We start from the raw sequence: 11,988 nt of genomic DNA on the forward strand, positions 1-11,988 counted from the left end.
TAACTGTGTCCCATGTAATATTTGGGACATCCCAAAAGTGTATTCGTTTGTCTGAAATTCATTCATACAGTGGGAGGGCTGTACTTTTATGTGCTAAACTTTGAAGCTCTATGGGGTCCTCTCTGAGGAGGTTACATCCTGAGGGGAGCAGGGGTTAACTGGACGGAGAGGGCGTGAGGAGTGCACATGCTAAGGCCCTGAGGCTGGACGTGCTTTATTTATTAATTTGTATTCTAGCTGTGAAGTTATTGCTACCTGGAATCTCCCCCAATCAGGCCCGCCCCCTCGCACGTCCTGCCCTCGTCAAATCACGCCCAACGCAAGATTCCAAACCGCGCCTTTGTAGATGGGGAAAACTAAGGCTGGAAGGCGGAGAATCCAGTCCTGGGACGGGCGGGGACGAGACCCAGAATTCGACGCGGGCGGGGACACATCCTCGGTGACTGCATCTTCGATGCGGGCGGAGACGAGCAGCAGAAAGCGAAGTGGGCGGGCGAGAACGGAATCTAGAAAACAACACGGGCGGAGTCGAGAACCCAAGAGCGACGTGCGCGGGGACGAGAAGGAGAATTGAGGTTCCGCGCGGGCGGAGACTAGAAGCAGCGCTCGGGCACGCGGGGACGGCGGCCGGCGCGGGCGGGCGCGGCCTTTGTCTCCACCTCCAGCTCGCTCCGCGGCTGCACCGGCCCTATGAGCCCGCGGCCCCCAGGCGCTCGGGCCGCCCGCAGCCCCTGACCTGGCCTGCGCTCGCCATGGCCGAAGCCACCTCCAGCGCCGGGGGCACGTCCCTGGAGGGCGAGCGTGGCAAGAGGCCCCCGCCTGAGGGCGAGCCTGCAGCCCCGGCGTCTGGAGTTCTGGGTATGTGTGCGGCGGCTGGATCTGACAGGGTTGCAGGTGCCTGTGGTGCGCGCGGCGGTTGGACGCGGAGTGGGATTGGGCTCAGCCGTCCCGGCCTGGAGTCCAGTCGAGGGGCCGGCTTCTCCTGGCACTGCGGCTGCGGCGGGGCCAGCGCGGCCGGGACGGTACAGGGGGCGGGGGTCCCAGCGCAGAGACTTGGACACGCCCCTCCGAGAGCCCGGCTCGGGGCTGAGCTCAGTCACCCCTTTGGGTTACCGGATCGCAGCCCGGCAGGGATCCGCGTGAGAGAGTCTCTCCGCAGAGGATACGGAATCATACGGTCCCGGGTTCGAATCCCAGCTTGCCTGTGTGACCTTGGGTGCGTGACTTAAACGCCCTGGTTCTCAGTTTCCTCACCTGTGAAATGGGGGTAAGAACCGCGCCCAGCTATGAGGACGCGCTGACATGATGTGGTGAAGCGCTCGCTCGCTCGGGGCTGCTAGTGAGCGCCCCATCGATTGTGGGTTTGGAGGCGGAGCTGGGCCTCAAGAATGAGTAAGATTTGTAAGGGAGGACCTGGGGGAAGGGCATTCCTGGAGGAGGGCCTGGCTGGTGCAAGGACGTGGAGGGAAGGAAACAAGCTGAGGCCAAACCTTGCAGGTCCCTAGATGCCAGACTCAGTGCAGAGGAGACGTGGCGAGTGTGCGTGCGAGCAGGGGTTAGGACTGGAGGGACTACACTAGAGGCTGAGGTCTTGGTCTGGGAGCGGCCTGACCTGGGCCCTGCCCTGCCTGCCCCGTAGATAAGCTTTTTGGGAAGCGGCTCCTGCAGGCTGGTCGCTACCTGGTATCCCACAAGGCGTGGATGAAGACAGTGCCTACGGAGAACTGCGACGTACTGATGACCTTTCCAGGTACCTGTGCCTGCCGCCTGCCCAGTGCCCAGATGGGCTCCCTTGAGCTGGGCTCCCCTGAGTAGGAGTCTGTAAGAGGCCTCGGACCTCTTGTGGCAAGGGCCATCAGTCCCTGTGCCCCTTGGCAGACACGACTGATGACCACACGCTGCTATGGCTGCTGAACCACATCCGCGTGGGCATCCCTGAGCTCATCGTGCAAGTCCGCCACCACCGCCACACGCGTGCCTATGCCTTCTTCGTCACCGCCACGTATGAGAGGCGAGTCTCTGTCCCTGGACTCTCGCTGACCCTGCTACCCAGCTCCCTGCCTTTCCAAGCATCAACTGTGAGGTGTAGCGCCCTGCGTTTGTCCCAGGTGGCTGCCGAGTACACCATCCCTAGCTCCAGGATGGTGAACCAGGGTCTCCCCATGACCCACCTCCGTGTCTTCCTGGCAGCCTACTTCGAGGAGCCGATGAGCTGGGTTTGCGCAAAGCGGTGAAGGCCGAGTTTGGCGGGGGCACCCGAGGCTTCTCTTGCGAGGAGGACTTCATCTACGAGAATGTGGAGAGTGAGCTGCGCTTCTTCACTTCCCAGGTGCGACCAGCTCAGGCTCCCAGTCCGCACCCCTAGCGCTTGGGCTGCTGCTCCCTGTGCTCAAGCCCTGCCCTGTCCCCCGCAGGAACGCCAGAGCATCATCCGCTTTTGGCTGCAGAACCTACGCGCGAAGCAGGGTGAGGCACTGCACAATGTGCGCTTCCTGGAGGACCAGCCAATCAGTAAGCAGGCGGGACCAATCTCCAATCACACGTGGGGAGTTGAGTGGGGCTCTTAGAATACAGCCTATCAGTGCGAGAGGGTGGAGCCTAGAGACAACCGACCAAAAAAGCTAGGGAAGAGTTGGGTGGGACCTGGAGACATCAATCAATGAGGTGAGGGGGGTGTGGCCTTAGCCTAGGGGTGGGGCTTACGCCCCGGAAGCCCTTCCAAGAGAAATCGTTGTCTGGGTCTGGGATTAGGTAGGGGCAGGACCATGGACAGCACTCCATGCCCTGTGTGGTGAGGCCCTGGGCCTCAGTTTCCTCTCCAAGAGACCAGCTGCTGCAAGTTCACCTTCTGACGCCAGCTTTGCACCATTCCTCAGAGGTTCAGAGCAGTGAACTGAGGCCAAATGGCTTTATTTAAAAACGAGGTTCCACACTGGGACCCCACCCTCCCAGGTGGATTCCTGCACCCCCTCCTACCTGCCTCTGCACCTCCGAAGTTCTGAAGGAGAACCAGATATCCTGCCCACTTAAAATTCCTCCCCTGGAAAGAGCCTCTGAAGATTGAAAAGCAGGGAAAAACTGTGACTTGGGTTTTGGCCAGGGCGGGGGCTGAGGGTGGGGAACTGGCCAGGCCAGGCCCAGGCAGAAGGGTGGGGCTCAACTGCTCTTGTCCCCCAACAGTCCCTGAGCTGGCGGCCCGTGGGATCATCCAGCAGGTGTTCCCGGTCCACGAGCAGCGTATCCTGAACCGCCTCATGAAGTCATGGGTGCAAGCTGTGTGTGAAAACCAGCCTCTAGGTGCGGCCCCAGGTCGTGGGTGTGTGGGAGTCTCAGGAAGTGGGCAGGGCTGACCGGACCCCGCCCTGTGCTCCTGGCAGATGAGATCTGTGACTACTTTGGAGTGAAGATTGCCATGTACTTTGCCTGGCTGGGCTTCTACACATCAGCGATGGTATACCCAGCCGTCTTTGGCTCCGTCCTGTACACATTTACGGAGGCTGACCAGGTGCTGGGGGTGGGCTGGGCTGGGACTGGAGTGCCTGAGACACCTTCCTCCCTGGGCCAACCTGGCCAACAGCTCAGCCTTCCACCATCCCCAGACAAGCCGGGATGTATCATGTGTGGTTTTTGCCCTCTTCAACGTGGTCTGGTCAACCCTGTTCTTGGAGGAATGGAAACGGAGGGGAGCAGAGCTGGCCTACAAGTGGGGGACGCTGGACTCACCTGGGGAAGCTGTGGAGGAACCACGACCTCAGTTCAGGGTCAGTCGGGGTGCGTGAGTCCAAGGACTCCAAGAATGAGAAGAGGAGGCAGGGGGTGGGGGGCACTGCAGGGGCAAAGACAAGGTGTAAAATAGGGCTGCAGCATCAGAGAGGGTATGCCAGGTGGGGGGCTCTGCATGCCCTGAAGAAGAGGTGTGGGAAACTGCACTTGAGGGGCTGGGGAAAGTGGACTGGGGGGGCACCCTAAAAGCAGAGGCATGGTGGAGGGAAACAGAACTCAGTGGCCTTGGGAAGGCTGTGTGGGGACAGGGGCAGCCCCTCTGGCCTCACGCTGTGCCCCACCCCCACCCTCTCTGCCAGGGTGTCCGGCGCATTAGCCCCGTGACAAGGGCTGAGGAGTTCTACTACCCGCCCTGGAAGCGGCTGCTCTTCCAGCTGCTCGTGAGCCTCCCCTTGTGCCTCACCTGCTTGGCCTGCGTGTTCCTGCTCATGCTCGGCTGCTTCCAGCTGCAGGTGACCTCCGGTCCCCAGCCCTGGCCTTGGCCCTGACCTGGCCGCCGCTGGCCCAGGACCACTCCGGGCTGCGCCCAGATGCCAGGGTGACTGGTGAACCCCTGTCCCTACAGGAGCTGGTGCTGAGCGTGAAAGGGCTGCCCCGTCTTGCTCGCTTCCTGCCCAAGGTTGTGCTGGCCCTGCTGGTCAGCGCCAGTGCTGAGGGCTATAAGAAGCTCGCCATCTGGCTCAATGACATGGGTACGCCCTGCAAGGGGAGGGCCTGCCGCCCTGGGGAGGAAGGTCCCTACTGCCCTTCAGGGCCCCCGCTGCCTTCAGGGGGCCCGGGCTGCCTCCTCACTCACCCCCTCGGCCCCCAGAGAATTACCGGCTGGAGAGCGCCTATGAGAAGCACCTCATTATCAAAGTCGTCCTGGTGAGTGGCAGCCAGCAGGCAGGCAGCAAGGGCTCTGCGTGGGGCATAGGAGGGGCTCCTGGGGATGGGGGTGGCAGAGGGACTGCCCTCCTGCTTCCTTCCCACAGTTCCAATTTGTCAACTCCTACCTGAGCCTCTTCTACATCGGCTTCTACCTCAAGGACATGGAGCGCTTGAAAGAGGTGAGACCCCAGCCCAAGGCAGTGCCCCCCACCACAGTGGTGGCCAAGGGGGGCCGGACTTGTCCACCCAAGGGGTCCACGGGCTCTCCAGCCCCTCCCCCCCCTCCTCCATCCTTCTCTCTCTGTCCGTCCGTTCGTCCATGTGTCCTCTCTCTGCCTGTCGTCCCCCCATCTGTCCGTCCACCTGTCCGTCGGTCCCTCCACAGCTCCTGCTCGTCCTGTCCCTGTCCCAGAGCCTTGAGCGGCAGCTTCGGGCGGTGCTGGTCCCGCTCGCGGCCCTGCGGTTCCGCCTGCTCCTCCTCTCCCTCCGGGGCCTCCTGCTCGTGGCCCGGGCCAAAGTATGGGCAGATGGCGAGCCCACGGGGCCTCGCCAGGGCGGGCAGTGTGGCTGTGCTTGGGGCCTCGCGCTGCCTGAGCCAAGGGTGCATGTTCCAAGGGGCGGGCTCTGCTGATGGGGTGCGGATAGCAGGGGTCCCTCGAGGCCCTGGACCCCAGCTGAGCTCCTGGGCAGTGCTCCAAGCAGGGGGACCCTGAGCCCCAGCAGGGTGGAAACGTGCATTGCAACCCCAGGAGGTTGGCTCGGAGCACTGCGGCCTGCCAGGCTCCAGTTGGTGGGAGAGGCTGCAGAGGTTGCTGCTGGGGACGCCATGTCCAGGGACCTCATTAAATGGGGTGGAGACAGCAATTGGGTTCGGGGCATGTGTCTGGCAACTGGCTCCTGGAGGGCGGCTCCCTAGTCCCTGCAGCCTGCCCCCGGTGCCCGCGCCCCACGTGGCCTCTCTCCTCCCCCTTCCTGCCCCCAGATGCTGGCCACTCTGCTGATCACCCGCCAGTTCCTCCAGAACGTGCGCGAGGTCCTGCAACCGCACCTGTACCGGCGGCTGGGCCGCGGCGAGCTCGGCCTGCAGGCAGCCTGGGAGCTGGCCCGAGCCCTGCTCGGCCTGCTGAGCCTCCAGCGCCCCGCACCCCGTCGCCTTGAACCCCAGGCTGAAGAGGGGGGTGGCGGTGGTGGCGGCGGGGGCCGTAGGTGCCTCAGTGGGGGCTGCGGGGCCCCCGAGGAGGAAGAGGAGGCACCAGTGGAGCGGAGGCCCGCAGGGGAAGGGGGGGAGGTGGGGGATGGGTCTCGGGGGGGCAAGGAGGACGAGGACGAGGATGAGGAGGAAGAGGAGGATGAGGAAGATGACGAGGAGGAGGGCGAGGAGAGCAGCCTCCTGGACTGCGGGCTCCGGCTGAAGAAGGTCAGCTTTGCTGAACGAGGGGCTGGGCGGCGGCGGCCTGGCCCCGAGGCCATCCTGGAGGAGGGGAGCCCCACTATGGTGGAGAAGGGGCTGGAGCCGGGAGTATTCACGCTGGCCGAAGAAGACGATGAGGCTGAAGGGGCTCCCAGCAGTCCTGAGCGGGAGCCCCCGGCCGTCCTGCTCCGCCGGGCTGGGGGCGAGGGCCGTGACCAGGGGCCAGATGGGGGCCCAGACCCAGAGCCTGGCTCGGGTGACTCAGGCCGGAGGCAGCGGCGGCAGAATCGGTCGTCTTGGATTGACCCACCCGAGGAGGAGCACTCACCCCAGCTCACCCAGGCCGAGCTTGAGAGCTGTATGAAGAAGTATGAGGTGAGGAGGGTGCATCGGAGGCCCAAGGCCAGGCCCTGGGGGGACAGGGCACGTGGTCTGAGGGGTGACCTAGGGGGCGTGATAAAATGGGGCCCTCGATGTGGTTGGGAACTTGCTGGATGGGGAGCTCTGGGTCCCTTCAGGAGAATTGGAGGGTGGGAGGCAGGCTTGAGAGAAGAAGGTAGTCGGAGGTAGGAGGCATCTGGGTCTGAGGGAGGGGGACCAAGGCCACACCCAGGCACCCGCCTGCAGGACACCTTCCAGGACTACCAGGAGATGTTCGTGCAGTTCGGCTATGTCGTCCTCTTCTCATCTGCCTTCCCCCTGGCTGCTCTGTGCGCCCTGGTCAACAACCTCATTGAGATCCGGAGTGATGCCCTCAAGCTGTGCACAGGGCTGCAGCGGCCCTTCGGGCAGCGGGTGGAGAGCATCGGCCAGTGGCAGGTGTGGGGAGCGCGGGAGCCCAGGCCCCAAGGCAGTCCGGGGGTGGAGGGTGCTGGGGAGAAGCGGGAGGCCCAGGCAGGGTGGCCAGACCCCACCTGAGCCCTGCTCCCTGCCCCGCCCCACTCCTGTGTGCCCCTGCAGAAGGTGATGGAGGCCATGGGGGTCCTGGCCATCGTGGTCAACTGCTACCTGATTGGCCAGTGCGGGCAGCTGCAGCGCCTCTTCCCCTGGCTCAGCCCGGAGGCGGCCATCGTGTCCGTGGTGGTGCTTGAGGTGGGGCTGGTGGCTGGGTGGAGGAGCTGGGGGGCAGCAGGGCGTCCCCGAGCCTGCAGCCTCTCCCTCTGTCGCCTCAGCACTTCGCCCTGCTCCTCAAGTATCTCATCCACGTGGCCATCCCCGACATCCCGGGCTGGGTGGCCGAGGAGATGGCCAAGCTTGAGTACCAGCGCCGGGAGGCCTTCAAGGTACGCGGGTGTGGGACTGGGCTGGGTTGCTGCCCGCTCGCAGCGGGGCTTCTCAGCCTTGCCGGGCTGGCCTTGCCAGGCTGGCCACCAGCCGCCAGCCGCTGAGCTGAAGGGGAAGAAGGGTGGAGCCCCAGGGAATAATGAGCATGCCGCCGGGGCCGCTCCGTCCCTCGGATCCCTGGTGGCATCCAGCACCGGGCTGGCACTTGTGAACCCTTAGTCATCGCCAGCTCGCCGGCAGTGCCCTGTTTGGGGCCAGGGACAAGGCTGATGCTTCCTAGAAGCCCAGCTTCTGCCACATTCCCCAGAAAGCTTCAGAGTGGGCCAAGGAGCTCACCAGCGCCAGGTGGCGCTCTCCGTGGTCATGGAAACGTTCTGTGTCTGCACCGTGGCTTCTTGCGGGCTTTGATTTCTGATTTCTGACCTGTGTCAGGGCGGGCGTTGGCCACTTGAGATGGGGCTGGTACAACGGAGAGACGGAAGTCTTATTTTATTTCATTTTAATTACTTAAATTGGCATTGACAAAGCCACGTGTGGCTCCTGGACTGGCCAGGGCGGGCTCTGGTATGCGTCAGTCATGACTCGATCTATCACTGGTTCTCCAGAAAGTGGAGAACTGTTGAGGCCCAAGATGTGTTTACATTTTCCCAGTTCTTAAGACCATGCCCTCACACGTGGCTGGGGACAGAGTTGGTGGCCGCTAATGTCCCCGTTCTCTTCTCGGTTCTCAGAAACCACTGGCATGGATCCAGGAATGCAGTTGGTGCCTAATAAGTGTAACATTAGATGTCTCCATACTTTCTCGGAGAGCCTCCGGGTGGGCCCAGGGGTGCAGCTGGTGCCCAATATGTGTTTGGACCTCTCCCCACTCCTGCAGAGAGCACCTGCGGGGGCCTGGAACCTCAGCTGGCTCTGACTCACACACCCTCTCTGCCCAGTCCCCATAATGGCTCTACTCTGCCCGCAGAGACACGAACGCCAGGCCCAGCACCGCTACCAGCAGCAGCAGCGGCGGAGGAGGGAGGAGGAGGAGCGCCAGCGCCATGCAGAGCACCACGCCCGGCGAGAGCGCGATGCCGGCGGCCGGGAGGAGGCCCGGCCAGAAGGCTCTGGGCTGGACCCCGCTGCCCCTGAGAAGGCCTCCACCAAGGCCAAGGGCAGCGGGGCTGGTGGCCACGGGCAAGAGCGGCCCAAGCGCCCGGGGTCCTTGCTAGCACCCAACAACGTCATGAAGCTGAAGCAGATCATCCCGCTGCAGGGCAAGTTCCTGTCATCTGGGGCAACATCCTCACTGGCCAGTGCGGGGGCCGGCCCTGCCGTCCGGCCACCCCCTGCCCAGTCACCCACGGGGAGTGACACCCGCCTGCCAGCCTTCCTCAGCTTCAAGTTCCTCAAGTCACCTGAGACCCGGCGGGACCCAGAGCGCAGCCACTCACCGCCCAAGGCCTTCCACGCTGGCAAGCTCTTCCCTTTCGGCGGGGCCCGGGCTGACACCGGGTCCAACGGGGCAGGTGGGCAGGCCCGGCCGGACGGGACCCCAGGTGGCAGCGGCGGCGGTGGCGGAGGCCGAGCCCAGCGGAGTGGGCCGGCAGACGAGGCTGCGGCTGAGGAGCCGGACGCCCCCCGGCCTGAAGAGGAAGGCTCAGGTCACAAGCTTTAACTCGGGGGTGGGGACTCTGGGCCGGGTTTTGCAGGGAGGGATGGGGTGGCCAGGCCTGGGGAGAGGGGCTGAAGGGGACAGAGGAGGCCCGGTCTCTGGTACCGGTTGGGAGCCTGGGTATGTGGTACGTGGAGCCTCTCAAGTCAAAGCCTGCTCAGTGTCTCCAGGTCCCTGACAGCCAAAGCCCCCTGACCCCGTGCCCCTCCCAGGGCACCCTGCCCACCGAGCTCTGGGGCCAGGAGAGGAGATGAAAGGGGCTTCTTCATCACCTGGCCCAGCCTCCTCTCCTGCCCCTATGAGACCCCCATACTCAGCTCACTCTGGGGGGGGACTGGACCCCCTCCAGGCCTCTATGCAAGTCCTCACCCTGCAGCCCAGCTGTTCAAGGAGGCCTTCCTTGGAGGTGGGGGCTGGAGCTCCTTGGGGAGCTTGGGGTGCTCGGTCACAGGCTGCACCCATATCCGTGCTGAGCAGAGGTGCCAGCCTCGCCCCCCATCCCCACCTTGTGGGTCCCCACCCCAGCCCCACCGAGCCCCGGGCTCCAGCAGCTCATCCCCCAGGGAGCCCAAGAGGTGGCAGCTGCTGCACCAGGGACACAGGTCAGAAATCAGAGGGACTTCCTCAGACTGTCCTCTCCCCATGATGGGGAGGGGCCCAGTGCCCAGAGGCAGGGGATGCACCCGAAGACGCCCACCCCTTGTCACTGATCAGAAGCAATAAGGCCCTCGATGTGCCTGGAAGCCCGGGAGGGAGCGCGGGCAGGGTCTGAGCGGGGTCCGGCGGCGGGGGCGGCACCCCCCCGGAACGGCCCCTCTCGCCTCCGCAGGGACAGCGCTGGCCCCCGTGGGCGCCCCTGCCCTCCGCACCCGCCGCAGCCGGAGCCCCGCGCCACCGCCAACGCCGCTGCCCCGGCCCCCGACGCCGCCCGCAGGCTGCTGGCAGTGGGACGGGCCATGGGGCTGCGGGGGCGAGGGCGCCGCCCCCCGCCAGGCCCCCGCCCCCGTCGCTGCCGAGTGCCCGCCCTGCGCCCTCGCCGGGCCCCCGCCAGCCCCGCAGCCCCTGCCGGGGGACGCCAGCTTCTACAGCCTCCCGCCCCCGCCGCCCACCTCCGAGCCCACCGAGCCCCCGGCGCCCTCGCCCAGCCCCAGCCCCAGTCCCCAGGCCGTGTGCTGGCCCAGCGGCTGGCATTAGCTCCACCCGCCCGTCCTGCCTTCCTGTTCTCATATGCAATATCAGTTCCGTGGACCGGGGCGGCGGCCGCCACCCAGAAAACGCGCTTCGGCCCGACGGCCCTCAGTATTGGCTGCTCTCCTGGGGCAGGGCTGGGGGCCGGGCCCCCCCATCTGCCGTTTTCCTTTAGACCCGGATGGGGAAAACGAAAGGAAACCCCAAAAAAAACAACAGAAAACACACAGAATAGGCGATTATTTATTTGTTTTTAATTTATTTTGTCATATTTTTGTAAAACGGCAGAAATGCAATAAAAAGTATATTTCAACAGTGCCCGAGGACAGAGCAGTGGAAGGGGAATCGAGGGGGCCCAGTGACTTGTAGTTGGTGCTGGCTTTTGGGGGACCTAGAAGGCCTAGGGTGGGGCCCCTCCCATCCTCTGACCCTTAGGGGCCTCCTCCTAAGAACTGGGTCTTGAGGCCACAGATGGAAAACTCCAGACCGCACCAACTCTGAGTCGGCCCAGATTTGGGGGCCAACTCCAGGCCTGGGGCCCCTGGGAGGAGCCACAGAGCCTCAGGCCCTGGCGTCAGCCTCCTAGACAAAGGAAGAAATCTCCAAGTGTTGAAAAGATGCAGCAGTTTGGGTGCGGGGCCTGGGTCCTGAATTGGCCTTGGCCCTACAGGGTGATTGAGGTGACAGTCCTCTTGGCCTGACTTTCTGGCATAACTGTCCCCCCACCCCCACCCCCACCCCGCCCAGGCTGCCATCTGAAGAGTCACACGTGGTGGAAAAAACTTGGTGTATGAAAATCAGAAGGCACCTGGCACTGGAGTCTGGATGTTGAGGGGATGGCACTTTCAGGGATGACACTGGGGAGTGGCTGGGATGCCCCACTGTGGGACCACTATCAGACCCTAGTTGCTGGGATTCCACTGGGACTCCTTGTTGTGTGGTCAGGAGTGGGATGCAACCCCTCCCCCACTCAAGCACATCCACAGCCAAAGGCTCAGAGGCTGATAGGCCCAGCCCCGTGGCTGGAGGAGCCCAGGGGAGCCAGTTTGAGGAAGGGGCACTTCGGAGGGCTGTGAAAGAGAAACCAGGGTTCACTGGAGGCAGGAGAGCAGCCTGTGCAAAGGCACAGAGGTGTGGGAAGGCTGAGTTTGGTGTCTGAAGGAGCAGAGGAATAAGGGGGCAGGCCTAAAGGCAGGAGAGGTGGGCAAAGGCTGGCTCTCGGGAGACCTCAGTGGGTCCTGGCCATGGGACCCCTGTCTGAGCCATGGATGTCCCTGACAGATAAACTCAGTCCCTCAAGGGGAACCAGGGCAAGAGAGATGAGGGCAGGGGTGCCACCTGCTCCCTGCTCCCACTGTCCTGTGGCCTTTGAAGCTGACTGTACTCACTAATCCTCAGCAACATCACATGCCTGCCGAGGGGCAGACCAGCCTCTGGGATTGAGGGTTCCAAAGCGTCTGAGAGCCTCTGGGGACTCAGCTCACCACAGCACCATGAGGTCAGCTTGTATTTCGTGAGCATCTGCCTTGTGACCACAGGGACTCAACACAAGTGTAAATGCCACCCACACCTGGGAGGAAAAGCCCCTTGGCCCCACAGCACAGTTAGGTGGTGAGTAATAGAACTTTCCACCCTGGGAGGTGCTGGGTGGCCCAGGCCAGAGCAGTCTTGCTCAGGCAGGGAGTTCCACAGTGATAATGTGGGGTTGGGGCCCCCTAAGGCCTGGTGTTCCTTCCAGCTCTATGGCCCAACCTCCCTAGATCCCCCAAAGCCACAGCACTCAGCTCCCAGACCA

The 11,988-nt window shown here is 63.7% G+C and overlaps 1 protein-coding gene across 3 annotated transcripts; it reads left to right on the forward strand.

The window, feature by feature from the left end:
• The first annotated feature begins 465 nt into the window (after positions 1 to 465).
• ANO8 (anoctamin 8) lies at positions 466 to 10,511 on the forward strand. 3 transcript variants are annotated; one of them, XM_047698418.1, is made up of 20 exons: positions 466 to 858; positions 1,124 to 1,216; positions 1,640 to 1,750; positions 1,879 to 2,011; positions 2,191 to 2,329; positions 2,415 to 2,511; positions 3,181 to 3,297; positions 3,378 to 3,505; positions 3,600 to 3,761; positions 4,083 to 4,235; positions 4,349 to 4,475; positions 4,595 to 4,650; positions 4,758 to 4,832; positions 5,039 to 5,170; positions 5,636 to 6,439; positions 6,692 to 6,883; positions 7,025 to 7,156; positions 7,237 to 7,347; positions 8,316 to 8,994; positions 9,835 to 10,511. In XM_047698418.1, exons 3-20 carry the CDS (start codon positions 1,702 to 1,704, stop codon positions 10,197 to 10,199), a joined length of 3,651 nt encoding a protein of 1,216 aa, XP_047554374.1. In that variant the 5' UTR covers positions 466 to 858; positions 1,124 to 1,216; positions 1,640 to 1,701; the 3' UTR covers positions 10,200 to 10,511. The 3 variants fall into 3 exon arrangements, with proteins under 3 accessions (XP_047554374.1, XP_047554371.1, XP_047554372.1); XM_047698415.1 differs by lacking the exon at positions 1,124 to 1,216 and having other exon boundaries at positions 469 to 858; XM_047698416.1 differs by lacking the exons at positions 1,124 to 1,216; positions 5,039 to 5,170 and having other exon boundaries at positions 473 to 858.
• Positions 10,512 to 11,988: the final 1,477 nt, after the last annotated feature.

Source organism: Lutra lutra, chromosome 1 (assembly GCF_902655055.1).
Source record: "Lutra lutra chromosome 1, mLutLut1.2, whole genome shotgun sequence".
In the NCBI taxonomy this organism is placed as follows: Eukaryota; Metazoa; Chordata; class Mammalia; order Carnivora; family Mustelidae; genus Lutra; species Lutra lutra.

Bases quoted from the DNA above. Each gene is read 5' to 3' on its own strand.
- ANO8 (XM_047698415.1), top strand. From the start codon at position 753: ATGGCCGAAGCCACCTCCAGCGCCGGGGGCACGTCCCTGGAGGGCGAG. The intron at 6,440-6,691 runs GTGAGGAGGGTG...ACCCGCCTGCAG, and splicing joins GCTGTATGAAGAAGTATGAG to GACACCTTCCAGGACTACCA. The intron at 7,348-8,315 runs GTACGCGGGTGT...CTCTGCCCGCAG, and splicing joins AGCGCCGGGAGGCCTTCAAG to AGACACGAACGCCAGGCCCA.